General features: G+C 45.4%; 1 protein-coding gene across 2 annotated transcripts in view; it reads right to left on the reverse strand.

Annotated features, from left to right (window-relative positions):
* LOC140515857 (ligand of Numb protein X 2-like) overlaps window positions 1-14549 on the reverse strand; it is an 88015-nt gene that overhangs the window by 5813 nt on the left and 67653 nt on the right. For both annotated transcript variants that reach the window (XM_072626680.1, XM_072626681.1), the window contains exons 6-9: window positions 8244-8486; window positions 7715-7889; window positions 6245-6470; window positions 4418-4576 (exon numbers count right to left, since the gene is read on the reverse strand). In XM_072626680.1, the coding sequence (XP_072482781.1) occupies window positions 4418-4576; window positions 6245-6470; window positions 7715-7889; window positions 8244-8486 (803 nt within the window). The remainder of the gene's footprint in view (window positions 1-4417; window positions 4577-6244; window positions 6471-7714; window positions 7890-8243; window positions 8487-14549) is intronic.

The following is a 14549-nucleotide window of genomic DNA, read 5'->3' on the forward strand; positions in this document are numbered from 1 at the left end:
GATTTCCCAACCTAAACAAAATCTTTTCTCTGGCCTTCAATTTTCCTAAAGCTGTTTGTCTGAATCTGTTTCCCAGTCCTGCTCCCTGCACATCTTGTTCCATACTGACTTGGGTACATGTTGCCTCTGCCCAGCAGATAAACAGTGCCTTGAGGGCAGGGTTTGGGTAATAGTCCTATCTTTGTATCCCCAGCACTGGCCAGTGCACAAAGGGTACTTGAGTGCACATGAATACTTGCTTAATGAATGAATGCAGTTGACTCCCATCTCCAGAGTGAAGTAATTATGTTAGAGGAACTCTAAGATCCCTCCAAGCCCAAGATAGAGCCTAACACCTTTGGTGTGGTTCTACAATCGAAGGAGTTCCAAGGGACTCCAGGGCATGATGGACTGCAACAGCAAGCAGAGTAGGATCTTTGCTGTTTTTCTGGATTGAGTTTTAGCCAATCAGACACATAAGTGGGCTCTAACCAATCAGATATAAGCATGTGGGCTCTAACCAGTCAGATACTGACATGTGGGATCTAGCCAATCAGATGCTGAATAGAACTGTATATAAAGAGAGCCAGTGTTGAGAAAGCAGACATTGAAGAGAGCCAGCATTGAAGGGGTGTTGAGAAGAGAGCTGAGAGTAGAGAAATCTGAGAGTGGAGAGGAAGACCTCTGATAGCAGAGACTTGCTGAAGAAGGCTCTGAACTTTGAAAGCAAATAGAATTGTATGGCAGAAACCTGCCCAGGGGAAGGAGGCTTAGTTAAAGCCCCTTCTGAGAGCTGTGAAAGTGAACTGAGCTGTTATCACAGAGCCTCTGGACTTTGGAGGTGAAATGAGATGACAGTGCTGGTGGTGCGTGTCAGTACTGCTGTTGCACTGTTTAGCTTTGTTTTCTCAGAGGCAGAAGCTGCCCAGGAGAGCTTGGGATGGAGTAGTCCCCATGAGCTGAGACATGGAGCAGGAGCAGAGAATTGCTTGCCTGTGAATCCAGGTGAGAGTAAGGAGTGGTGAGCTCATGGAGGAAGAGCCATGGGACTTTGGAAGTCAACCTCCAGTTAAGATGAAAGAGGACTTTACTTGCACACTTGGTATTGATTAAGGAGAATGTTCTTACTGTGACCTAGAGGTGGCTGGTGAGGTACTTTCAGCTACCCCTTAAGGATGTGTTGTGCTAGAGGAGAACCTAACCTGGGACCCCCTGATTGTGTAAACAAGTATTTTTGGGAATGCTACTGAATGCAATGATATATGCTATATGACATACTGAGTGTTATGATATGTATATGTATATGTATACATATATACGTACATATATATTGAATATATTTTACTTAAGGATGTTGCTGAGAATGTTAAGCTTTACTTTATTGAACAACATTTAGTTTGTTACTAAATAGAGTGTTTATTATACTATGTGATCAGACCCTTGAAATCATTCACAGCAGCAGTCCTCAGGTGTGCTGTTGTGATGGGCAATGCATGGGCCATTGAGGACAAGCCTCATTTTTCAAAGGAGGAAACTGAGGTCATCGAGGGGGTATGACTTACCCAAGGTAAGTCCTAAGATCCTAAATTTAGAGCTTGAAGGGACTTCAGAAGATATTAAGTCTGACCTCATTTTACAGATCAGAAAACTGAGGTTCAGATTGGTGAAGGCCATCTACTAATAACCAGCTGCTCATGCAGGTGTTCCCTCTGTAATTCCTGAAAGGTGGTTATTAGTAATGATTGAGAAACTCCCTATCTTAAACTGTAGACTTTCTCATTTTCCAACACTACCACTTGCCAGGAAGTTATTCTGCATGTCAAACCCTAACTCTCACTGCCTTCCCCACCCTTACAACTACCATCTATTGATGGTTCTTCTCCTTTGGATCCACACAGTCAGTTGACTCTTTCACATGACAGCATTCATACATATGAAGACAGCTCTCATGGCCTCCCCTGGTGACCCTTCTCTAGCTTCTACTGCTCCTCCTGCAACCCGGACTCCAACTCACGTCTATAGCATTTGAAAATCCACAAACCATTTTCTTCCCAATGGTCCTGTGATATAGAAGTATAAGTATCAGTGTCCACATTTTAGAGATGAGATGCCCATTGACCCTCAGGAATGATATGTCGGAGTCAGAATCCTTGAAGTCAGAAGCCTTGAATCCAGGCTTCCTGAGTTCTGGGGCCAGGACTATTCCCATGATACCACACTGCTTTTACTCTTGACTGCAAAGCTAGGCCTATCCTTCAAAAACTCAAGGAGGATTGTTGTTGTTGGTCCTTTGTTCTTGAAGAGGCCCAGTGACATGAGGAAGGTGATGTCTTGACTTGCAAATGAATTGGATTTAAGTGAAGCAGGGCTCTGCAGAGTCATCAGCCTCACTAGATTAGGATACTTCATGATGGCCCTGAATGCAATGGGAGACCTTGGCCTTTTTAAGCTAAGATCTTTCCTAGATCTCTGTGTGAGGCAACACTTATTCAACAATTAAAAGCTAGGTGAGAATTGAGGCAAAAGATGGCCTAGTTTGCCTTCAGAAAAGAATCAGTCTGGGAGGGGAAGACCCTCAGAGTCTCTGGTCAGAACAGATTCAAGGAGGAACTCAGGAAGGGGAGGGAGACAGGACTAATGTTTTACCCTCCTTGGACATATGGCAGCCAGAGTCAAGCAAGGACTACTAACAGAGAAGGCCAAAGAAAATCAGGAGAGGCAGGGAGAGGAAGACTAAAGTTGTTTGATATTTTGGCCTGAGTGTATTTTAAGGTTTCTTTTGGGTGCCTCAGTCAGCACAGCAAACATAATGGAAAAAGTCAGAGTGCCTGGATTCTAATACCTCCTCTGAGCAACTCTCTAAGATTGTTAAATTTATATATTCAAGAATAACTTTCCATGCAAAGCTGAATATAGTCCTACAGGGGAAAATGGACTTTCAGTGGAATGAAGGACCTCCAAGCATTTCTGATGAAAAGACGAGAATTCAATAGGAACTTTTGAAATGCAAACATAAGAGTCAAAAAGAAAACCTAGAAAAGTAAACATTTGAGCAATAAGAAGGGAGCAGTATGATGATGCAGTGCTAACATTCTAATGAGGAAAAAGAAACAAGAATCCCTTCAGACCTTTTCTTAAATAAGAAAAATAGAGGTCTTAAGGGTATAGATTAATCCTTTTCTGAGAGTCTGGCCAGAGGAATGTGAAAGGAGGGCAACAGGAATACACCAGTATAGAAAGGAAGAAGAAGGGAATAGAACTAATTTCTCATAATTCGCTTGATTGAGAACATGGAAGAAGGGGGTTCGAGAGTGGCTTCAGATGAACCTCACTCTCATCTGAAATGGACAAAGGAAGGTTGAACCAACACATTTTGATGTAGAAATACTTCAAACTTAGTTCAGGGAAACAAACAGGGATATGGAAATGGCAAAGAGGGAGGATAATACTGGGGAGGGAATAGTTAGAAGCAAGACCAACTTCCAGATTCCAAAGAGGGGATTAAAAAGGGGAAAAAAGAAAATGAAAAAGTTAAACTAGAAGATGCTGCCCATCAATTGGACAATGGTCATGGAATATGAATGGAACAGCAGAAATGATGAAAAAAAAATTTCAGAGAGTCCCGGGTGATAGGAACGGATGCAGAACAGGTAGGACAATCCATACACCTTAAAGAGAACTTAGAAGGGTTAAGAACTTGGTCAGTGATGTCTCCAGAGGCCTCATGATGAAGCCTCCTGCCTGTCTCCTGCCAGAGAATTGATGAACTCAGGGTACAGCAAGGGGCAGCCATTTGGGGGCATGACCACCAAGTGCTCTCTTCCTCTTTTAATTGTGTGCGCTTGTGTGTGTGTGTGTGTGTGTGTGTGTGTGTGTGTGTAGCAATAGTGATACTCCCCCCCCCACAAAGGGGGTCATTGAAACATTTTCAAAATATACCTAAGGGAACAGAAGGAGGTTCACAGAGATACAGACAAGCAAGGCAGTTTGAAAAGTAATGTGGAATCTATTGTCTACTTTTTTTTAAAAGCAAGTAGTATGAAAGAAAGACTCACAGTTTCATAAGAGAATTCTCTTTTGTGTCCTGCTACATATATGGAAATGCTCTTTTTTGATGTGTAAGTTCAGAATAAAAATGTGTTTTGTTTTTTTTTTCAAGTACAAGAGAAAAAAAGAAAAGTAGATTGGAGCCCTGCCGAGCAATGGAGTTTTGTATTTGATCCTAGAGACAAGAGGGAGCCGCTGGAAATTCTTGAGCAGGGGAGTAATAGGGTCAGACCTGAGACAGGGCATCCAATGAAGAGGCCCTTGACTACAAGATGCTTGGAATGGGCCACGGGTACTGAGGCCCTGCCCTCCAGTCGCAGTAGCATGAATGAGGAGGAAGGGAGACAGAGAAGTTGGTTAGAGTTCCTGGGGAGGGGCCCCATATACTTACTTCAGTCTTCCATCCCAGAAGGCTGGGGTGCCCGGCACGATGGTCTTGATAAAGAAGGGTTGGTTGCCTTTGGATGCCTCAAAGCCCCCTACAATGCTGAAGCCCCAGCTCTCCTCAGTGTTCTTATGCAACACGACATCCTGGCACAAATGGAGAGCACTGAGGAGGAGAAACCATGAGATAGAGATGGCATCATTATCCTTACTCACTGAGGCCCCCTGGCCCTGGCCAGCAGTGCAGGGGGAGGTACTGTCCAGCTGCTGAGGAGCGCTCACCAAAGGTGATCAAGGTCTTTAGGCCTTGAAGTGTCATTAGAGACTGTCTTGTCCAACCCCATCGTCTGACAATTGAGGAAAATGTACCCCTCTGAGGCTAGTAAAGCAGTGTGACTCAGTAGAGGGTTTCCATGTGGAGTCAGGAAGACTTGGGTTCAAGTCTCTCCTTCCTTCCCCCCTTCTTCCTTTCCTTCCCCCTCTTTCCCTCCCTTCTCTTCTTCTCCCCCCCTCCTCTCTCCTTCTCTCTGTCTGTCTGTCTGTCTCTCTCTCTCTCACACACACACACACACACACATACACACACACACACACACACACACACACACACACACACACACACTAGGTGTGTGGTCCTAGGCAAATCATAAGCCTCCCTGAGCCTTAGTTTTCTTATCTGCAAAATGGGGACAGCAATGTTCCTAGTACCTAACTAACAGGGATACAGTGACATTCAAACGAGGTAATAGAGGCTATGTAAAGTCAGTTATTATTGCTTTTGTCCGGCTCTGGGATTACACGGGGAGACAATCCCAGTGAAGAAGCTCCCTGTACCATGCAGACTGGCATCTGCCCAGGGTCACCCAGTCCATATGGGTCAGAGGTGGGGCTCGAACCCAGGGCTTCCTGACTCTCAGGCTGTGTTGCCTCTATTTTAATTTTTATTACTATTATGATTGTTTTTACTGCCCAAGGTCACACATTAAGTTAGTGAGAAAGCCAGGATTGGGCCCAAGTTCTTAGGCATCTCTGTTCCCTGACTTTTAAGCATTCCCCAATGCTTCCTTAGCATGATATAGGGAGATGAACATTGGACATAGAGAAGCCTTGGTTTCTAGGTCCAATGACTGCCTGTGTGGCTTTGAGTGGGTCATTTTTCTTCTTGAGCCCATTCAGGCTTAGAGAGGTAGTCAGTCCCCTGTCTCTGGGTCTGTTTTTCTTTTGTAAAATGAGTGGGATAGTATCATCTCCCCTCCCACCCCCCAGCTTAGGCATTGTCTCCAAGGCATATACTATACATATCCATTTCAAAGATTCTCTTTTTTGGGGGGGAGGTGGAAGAGAAAATAAATTTTTGTCAAATGAAAAAAATTAATATAATTTAAACAATACTTTAAGCTCTTTCCCTGCTCTGGGCCTCAATCTTCCTATCTGTAAAGTGGAAGAGTTTAATCAGGGCTCTCAGAGGCTTCTTCCAGTTAGGAAATCCTAGGTCCTACTTTTTGGATTCATGAGAGGGGAGAAGAACATGTACAGTTTCCATTGCTATATCACCCCTGGAAAGGTTGCAGATAACTGTCTTGTGATAGCAGTGGTGAAACTGAGGCCCAGAGATGTATGGCACCATGCCAAACATATAACAGGGGAGCAAGGATTTGGAACTCAACCTCCTTGCTCAATCTACTGAAGCCCTAGGGGGAATATCTCTCCATCCTTGCCTGATCACTTGGATGAATGACTAAAGTATTCAAAGACATGTGGGACTCCCTCCCTGGAGACTAGCCCCTTGAAGGAAAGCAAAACCAGAATAGCAGAGGTTCCACCCCATTCTCACCTGGGGAGCCCCAGCCATGATAGCCAGAGGGGAGACCAGCTAGAACCATATTCCATAGGTGGCTCTTGGCCACCTGCCCAAGGCTCCAGGCTCACAGGTGGCATTAAGATGTCCAAGGTTTTCAGAACAATGATGGTTGAGGCTGCCTGGGACTTGAGGACTGCCACTGCCTCTGGGTAGGACAGCAACGTCAAGTCGATGCCGTTGATGCTTAGGAGAATGTCACCTGCAGAGTGGAGGAGTGGGTGGGTTGGTGAGTGGAGGTGAGGAGGACTAGAACAGGGAAGCCACTATGGACGGAGGTGATTGGGGCACCACCTCTATTGGAAAGTCGAGTGTGCCCCTGACCTGAAACATTTTAATCTCATTGGGTTTAGAAATGAACACAGCTTTGACATCCTTTAGTCCAAACTCATTTTATAGGAGCCCATAAAATGGAGTTGGCTGTTTTGACCTCACATAGAGCGAGGTACAGAGAAAGCTAAGATATGAATCCTGAACTCCCCTGACTCCCAATCCATGTTCTTGACAACTATAGCCCAGATGCTTAGAACTTGGGGTCTTAGAGGGTTGTCCAGAGTACAGTTATCCCTTCTACATTGCCACTTTCCCCATCATGGTTTTGCTACATTATGGGTCGGCATAAACTAAAGGGGAATTTGGGGGGAGTTTTCTAGAGGCCACAGATGACACAGAAAAAGTTTGGAAACTCAGAAATGCCTAAAATATTTGTAAAGTATTATATAATGTCAATCTATTTTATCTTTTAATACTATAATAATTCAGTCTTCTTTTCTGGTACAAAGGGAGGGCCAAAAAATTTGATGTGGATTTTCCAGATCATGGGAGCACTGTGCCCCTAACCCCCCGAGATGTGGAAGGGATAACTGTACTGAAGTGATTGGCGCATGTCCTAATGTTCACAGAATCCTTGAGCTGCTGGCTTCCTCACTGTCCCTATCTCACACTACTGGGCCTCACCCTTGTCTGCATATGGGTCTTAGCTTCTCCCAATATCTCCCCCTGCCCCCACACATATACTTGAAAGAACTGGGGATATTTCAGCTGAAGAAGAGAAGGTTCCAGGCTGAGGGGGAGGGATGAGGTATGGGTAGCTTGCCGGTGCTCTTCTCCAGTGACAGAAGGCCAAGCTAGCAGAAATGGGTGGAATTTACAAAAAGCCAGCTTTAGCCTCTTGGGTCGAGTCTCCTCACTTGACTGATGTAGGAACCTGGGATCAGAGAGGGCAATTCACTTGCCAAAGGTCACATAGCTAGGGATTGTTGACCTCTTGATTCTCTTGATTGAAAAGCTCTGGCCTTCCCTGCCTTTCTAGCAGAGGCCTCAGATTGGATGACCTACCAGAGGGGAAAGGGCTAGTTGGCCTGGGGGTCAGAGAAATGGACCTGGGAATTGAAGGGCAGTATTGTGTGCCTTCCTCTGCCCCATCCCTTCCTTTCTCCCAGTTACCTCTCTGAATGCGGCTATCCCGGCAAAGACAGCCCACAGGCTGCACGCTGGTCACATAGATGGGCACACTGTGTTTGCCTTCCCGGCCGCCCCCAATTGTGATGCCCAGGGATTCTTTCACGTCTTTCCTTATGGTGAGGGTCTTCTTCTGGCTTAGGAAGCCATCAGGGGGATCCTCGAAAGAACAGAGGAAATTTGGAGGACCACCTCCTCCTGGCTGACTCATCCAATAGGCTTGAAGGGTAAACTGGGTCTCCAAGCACAGGCCTCCAACCCAGGACCCAGGAGGTCTTCTGAGTGGGGCCAGTTCCCCCGATCCTTCAGCTGATTGGCAATATTAGAGGATTATGGGATCACGGGATACAGAGTTAGAAGAGAGATAACTGGAGTCCAACTCTGCCATTTTACAGAGATGGAAACTGAGGCCCAGACTGAAGAATGACTTTGTAGAAACAGGATTACCCCCTAGGGTGTTTGATGCTCTATCCTGGGCTGTTTTGGGGTAATGGAAGCACAAGTTGGGACTTACCTTATAGAAAGCCAGGGGCCGTGGATAGTGCCCCAGCTCAGGCTCCCAATGGGGCACTGAAGTTGAGGGAGGGCTGTTCCCATGGCTGAAGCTGATGTGGTTGCTGCTGCCACTCCTGCTCTCACTTTCACCGCTCCTGCCCCCACCTCTGCTGGGTCTTGAGCTGCCCCTGTCTGTCTCCATCTCCATGATCAAGCTGTCTCGAGGCCTCAGGACCATGAAGTGAACTCTGCTCTCACTGGTCTGCAGTGAATAATACAGGGAGTGGGGGAAGGCTGATTAACACAATCAGTGTCTTGCATGTGGTAAGCACTCAAACAATGCTGGCTAAGCTGGTTCGTCAGGCTACCAGCATGATCATACTACCTCTTGAGTTCTAGGAATTTAGCTAGCCTACTACAATCAGCTGAAATGGGGGCCCGGGGCAGGGTGGAGGCTGGGACTAGGGCTGAGAGCTAGGTAGGAGCAATGTGGCTAGCACCCCTTCCACAAGGCCCTGGCCATTTGGCCTAGCTCTAGCTGCTCATTCATTCATCCAAAAGGGTGTTTTTTGAACATGCTAATTTTACTCACGTCATTTCACACTGATGACATATAACTTCGTGCATACAAGAGATGAGTCCACCTCCCACTTCCTTGAGACAACTGAAAGTGGTTGAGAAGCCTTCTCCTTCTATGATCCTCCAACCCTCACACCTTCAAAGCAGGACTCTCCTTCTGTCTCCTCTTTCCCTCTGCTTGGAGAAGTATGTATAATCTGTTCCTGACCTGGACTAATTCCTTCATCCACAATAGCCCTTTCCTCTCCTCCTTCCTCTAAGGACTTGCTTCAGCAACTCTTTCTTCTCCCTTGTACAGTCAATCTCTTCCTTCATGCCGGCACCTTCTATCTGCCTACAAGTAATTTTAGGTCTCCCCAAGTCTAAAAAAAGCCTTAGGCTCCCCCCAAAACTACCCAAACATTTAACCCAGCTCCTGGACCCTATCTCTCTTCCCTTTCACAACTAAATTTCTTTCTTTTTTTGTAAATAGTATTTCATTTTTTCCCAATGACATATAGGCCAGAAATGTACAATCAGGTTAAACATATTTTTACATTCACAACTAAATTTCTTGAAGAAGCTTTTTCTTTCTCTCCCTTACCACCTATCATTCACTTTCCACCATTTGAAGACTCACCAAAATTGAGAGTTAGCAGAGACCTTCGTTGGCTGCCTAGTCTGATTTGTACACCAGCTGAATTTTTTCTCTAAGCTAAACATGGATGGTTCTTCTAAGCAGCTTTCATAGGATGTGGACTCAAGGCCCTCCATCCTCAGGCCCCCTGCCAGTCTGAAAGCCTTGATTAGACGAGGCTGCCCACAACTGAACTCAAGACTTTAGATGTGAGAGTTTAGGAGTACTTTGCACCTCCTTCTTCTGGAGTCTTTCCTAATGTTTAATGAGTTCTTTTGTCTACCACATAACACTGCCAGTTCATAGACCCACTGAAGCCCCAGATCACTTTCATACAAACTGCCATCTAGCTATCTATGCCTCACCATCTTGTATTTGTGACATTGATTTCTGGAACCCTGATAATGATCCCTGCTGAACTGTGTCTTCTCAAGCACTCAGCTCAGTGCTCCAGCCTGTCAGGACTTTTCCGGATAGGCAGAGGGCTCTGCAGCCATCCAGCATAAGGCAGAGCCAGAAGTGACGCCACCATTGACCTCCACTGAAGGACTTCTGCAGGGCTGACAATGAGCCACAAAGAATGTCTGCTCTTTGATTGGGGTTGTCTCATTACTTGTACAAAGTTCAGTTCCAATGTCACTTTCTTCTGCATATCTTGTCCCCATCGGTGATGGCATTTCACCTTGGAGATCAGAGAACACTTTGTGTTTTATTTCTCTAGTAAATGATGAGGTCTCTGAAGATCAAGGCTTTGTCTTGACTAAACAAGACATCCCCACTCCCCTCCCCCAGGCCTAGCAAGTGTTCTATATAGTACTCAGTAAATTTTATGGGGAGATTCAAAGGTTAAAGAATACCCACTTCTTGTCCTCATGGGATTCTCAGACAAAGGCTCAAATGGAGAGAACCAATGCATAGAAAGCCTGGAGGTCTTTAGTGAGGAGTGGTCTCCTGTAGGTGCCATTTGGCATTGGAGTGGGGCTGGAGAGAGTGGAGAAAGGAGGGAGGCAATCCCAGATACAAGGATCCCAGAAACAAACACTCAGATTCACTGGTTCCCTGGCACTCTAAAGTTTGTCAAGGACTGTCTTCTAACCAGCTGTAGTACAGGGAAAGAGCAAGTTTTAATATTCCTGTTTTAGAGGGGCACTAGTGATTTGACTAGACTCTAGTTTAAGTTAAGACATGTCAGAGCCATGATTTGGGCACAGCTCCTCAGATTCCGTTTGGTCCTCTTTATATCTACTGCCCTCCTCCCTTTAGCAAGGGACAAACCCAGGCCAAGGAAGAGATCTCATGGGCCATAGTGGCAAGTCAAGGGTGATTTCCTGGTGGGGATATAGGACCGTAGCCTGGGAGGGCTCTGGGTGGGGAGCAGACAGCAGCAGGGTCTCAGCTCTAAGCTACTTTCTTTGCCTGGGGCTCAGAGAATGGACTGACTTATGTCAAGTGGGACTCCGGGATACTGCAGGTCCCACGTTTTGGAGCCTCTGCAGTAGAGAATCTTGGGGTCTCAGCACAAATTCGAGTTATTTCATTAATGTGTCATTAATGTGTCTGGGCAAGTAACCCTCTTTCCCTCAAATATTATCCCTCAAGACACCATCACCATCACCGTTACCGTCACTATCATGATGTTAAATCTAAAGTAAAATGAATCTGGACAGGCCAAATTATTCTACCCATGGTTTTGGGGGTGTGAGCAATGGCCCTAAGCCATCTATCCCTGGAGAGCCCCAAACTGTCTACTCTCCATAACTTCTAAATTGTGACCCTCAAACCATCCGTTCCCTGGTGGGCCTCAAGCCATCTACTATCCCATAGCTTCCAAACTGTAGGTCCTAAACTGTCCACCCCTGGTGGGCCTGAAGCTGTCTGGTCTACTTGCACAGGCTTCAAGAACCCAGAGTCGCCTTCATGCCACAGGTAAACATTTGCAGATGAACAGAATGGGGAACCTAATCATTCAGTCTTAGCCTCTTTGAAAATAACTTTAACTCTTTTCCTGATTGTAGGGAGGAAAAACAATTTGTCCTCTCCATAAAAGAACTCCCCTCCCTCAAGCTGCAGCAAGAGCCCTCTGAAGGTTTGGTGCTGTGCAGGACCATGTGCACAGAAGTAAGAGAATGATGGGCAGGTAGGTGTCCCGGTGGATAGAACACTTATTGTTGGAGTCAGGAGGACTTGAATTCAAATCTGGTCTTAGTTACTAGCATGACCCAGGGCAAGTCACTTCACTCTGTTGGCCTCAGTTTCCTCATCTGCAAAATGAGCTGGAGAAAGAAATGGCAAACCACTCCAGTGCCTCTGCCAAGAAAACTCCAAATAGGGCCATGAAGAGTTGGACAGTACTGAAAAATAACCACCGCTGCAACAAAAGAGAATGTGAAATGCTTACTATCAGAGTGATAAGACTGCAGCTTCCAGTGGGGGAATGTTCTGACAAGACTGCAGAAGGGGAGGAGGAAAGGGTTTGCTATTTCTGGAGGCTATCCCAAGGCTACAATGTTAGCAGAGGGGCTGCTTTTCTCACACAGACAGGTGCAGACAAGGCCAGGCAGAGTGAGTGCATTCTCAGAACCAATGTATCTCCCTGGGTGGCCTTCATGAACTTACTTCACCCTTGAGTTCCCTCTTTTATGGAAAATGAGCAGATTGCACTAATCCAGAGATTTTAAATCTCTTTTTGTGTCCTAGACCCCTCAGGTAGTCTGAGGAAGCCTCTACACCTCCCTTTAGAATAATGCATAAAATATATTCAAATGCATAAAATAAAATATTTAAATACATAAAATATTTAAATGCATAAAATTAATGCATAAAATTTAAATGCATAAAATAAATAGCATTACAAAGGAAACTAATTATCAAATATATATGTAGATATGTGTATGTGTATGTATCTATGTATATACACACACATATTCCAAGTTCATGGCTGCTAGGATAAGATATAGAATTCTAAACTCCTTTCCAAGTGTGATACAATTATGACAGATCAAAGATCTCTAGCTGGCAGGTACCTCGGAGGCCAATCAGTACAAATCCCTCACTGTACAGAGAAGGACACTGGGGTCCAGGGAGGGAAAGGGACTTGTCCAGGTCACATAAAGGACCCTAAGTCTAGAGCTGGGAAGGCCCTCTGAGGCCATCTGGTTCAACCCATTCATTTTACAGAGGAAGAAACTGACGTCCAGAGATGCAAGTAACCTGCCCAAGGTCACGTACAGGATTCTCGCTCTATACTTGGAAGGGACCTCCAAGTCTGTTCTGCACACTTCTGTGGGTCCCCTAAACCCTTTCTGGGGGTTGATTAATTTCATAACGATATTAGATGTTATTAAATCCTCTTCTCTTTTCTAACTACCTATCTGTGTAAGGTCAGATTTTCTTCATATATTTCAACCAAAACAATGTAGTGCAACAAGTTGAAGGCAGAAGTAGACAGGATCCCCTTGTCTTCTGTTAAGTCAGACATTAAAGAGATTTCAAAAATATGTACAACAGTGCCACACTTCTCATCAAATTGTTTTTGGAAATAAAATTATCTTTCATAAAAATGTTATTTTTGTTCACATGTAATGAATTTGCTAGTTATTTTAATGAATGAATAAATACATATTTTTAAAAGTATCAGTTTGCATTCCTACCATGGTAAATATGAATACATATAGTCCACATAAACAAAAGCTCTTTGAGGTCCTTGATAATTGAGAACCACTGATCTAATCAATCCCCATCCACCATTTTACAAAGAAACAAATTGAGGGTAAGTGCTCAGCCAAAGGTCACACAAATAGAACTATTAAATGATGTGGCAGGGTTTGAAGCAGATTAGGCTGTGTCTGTCGCCTCTCTCCTGAAACAAAACAGGTCACCCCCAAGGCCAGTGACTGGCTGTGAAGTCAGTATAACTATGGGATCTGTCTACTATAAGTACCTGGACTAGGGAAAGGGCCTGTATTCAGAAGCCCAAAGTCCCACAGAGATCAATTTCTCTGTGTGCCAACAGTCATTGCTCCCTTCCATGGTTCATAACAATTACACTAAGTAATGCCTTGTATTACTGACATAATAAGCAGGCCTTCTCTCAATGCCCCTTGGCTGCTGGTGTGGCCAACAGGTTTCTGCAGTCTTATCAAAGGCCAGGCCCTGCCCCCACACAGCCTGCCTACGATCCCCACCTCTGTCTGCCAACTGGGACTCAGTTTCAGACTGATATCATCTGTCAACATGGCAATGACTCAGTGGGGTGGAATGCCAGAAGAACTGGCCTAGAAGACGCTGTCCAAGGTATCTCCTAGCTTTTAAGTATCCTGTGGGGATTGAGGAACGAGAGCTGATTGGGCACTGGAGGGGCCAGAGCAGGCTTCTTGGAGGAGGGGCTTGGACTAAGTCCTTGAGGAGGGTGAGGATTGCAGAGCAGTGGGAAAGGAAAGCAATGAGCACGAGGTTATCATGGGGTATCACAGAGAGAGGAATGCCTGGGTTCAAATCATGCCTTAATCCCTTACTAGCTATGAACCCTAGGCAAGTCCCTTCCCTGGGCCTCAGTTTCCTTCTCTATGCAATGAGGGGGCTAGGCTCACTGGCCTCTGAGGGCTCTTCCAGCTCTAGAGGTAAGATCTTATGTGTTACAGAAGATCAGTTGGAAGCCAATCCAACCTTTGTCTCACATTCCATTGCTACTGTTTCAATTATTTCTTCTCTCTTCTCTACACCAACTGCCCTCCCACATGAAGAATAGATGACCTTGGCTTCCACTTCACTGAAGAGGTTGCATCCATGAGCTATGAACTCTGCTTCCCTTGACTCTGCAGACCTTCTTGGCATCATAGACCACTGGTGACTCTTAAGTGCTCACAGAAGGGGAGATCTCCCTATTCCTCATTAAGGGTTAACCCCTGTCCAGCCCATTCATCAATCTCTCAATATAACTTCAATGTCTCCCTTGGTCCTGGCTCCTTCCTTTCTGGCCATAAACACATTCTGGTCTCCTCCCTCCCCATTCCCATTCTAGGATTCTCTGAATTCTTCTAGTCCCACAAGTCATTGCCCTGTCTTTCCCTCCCTCTTTCACTGCTGAACTTGGACCAGTTGTCAATTGTCCCCACTCATTATCTTTACTTT

Source organism: Notamacropus eugenii, chromosome X (genome assembly GCF_028372415.1).
Source record: "Notamacropus eugenii isolate mMacEug1 chromosome X, mMacEug1.pri_v2, whole genome shotgun sequence".
Lineage (NCBI taxonomy): Eukaryota > Metazoa > Chordata > Mammalia > Diprotodontia > Macropodidae > Notamacropus > Notamacropus eugenii.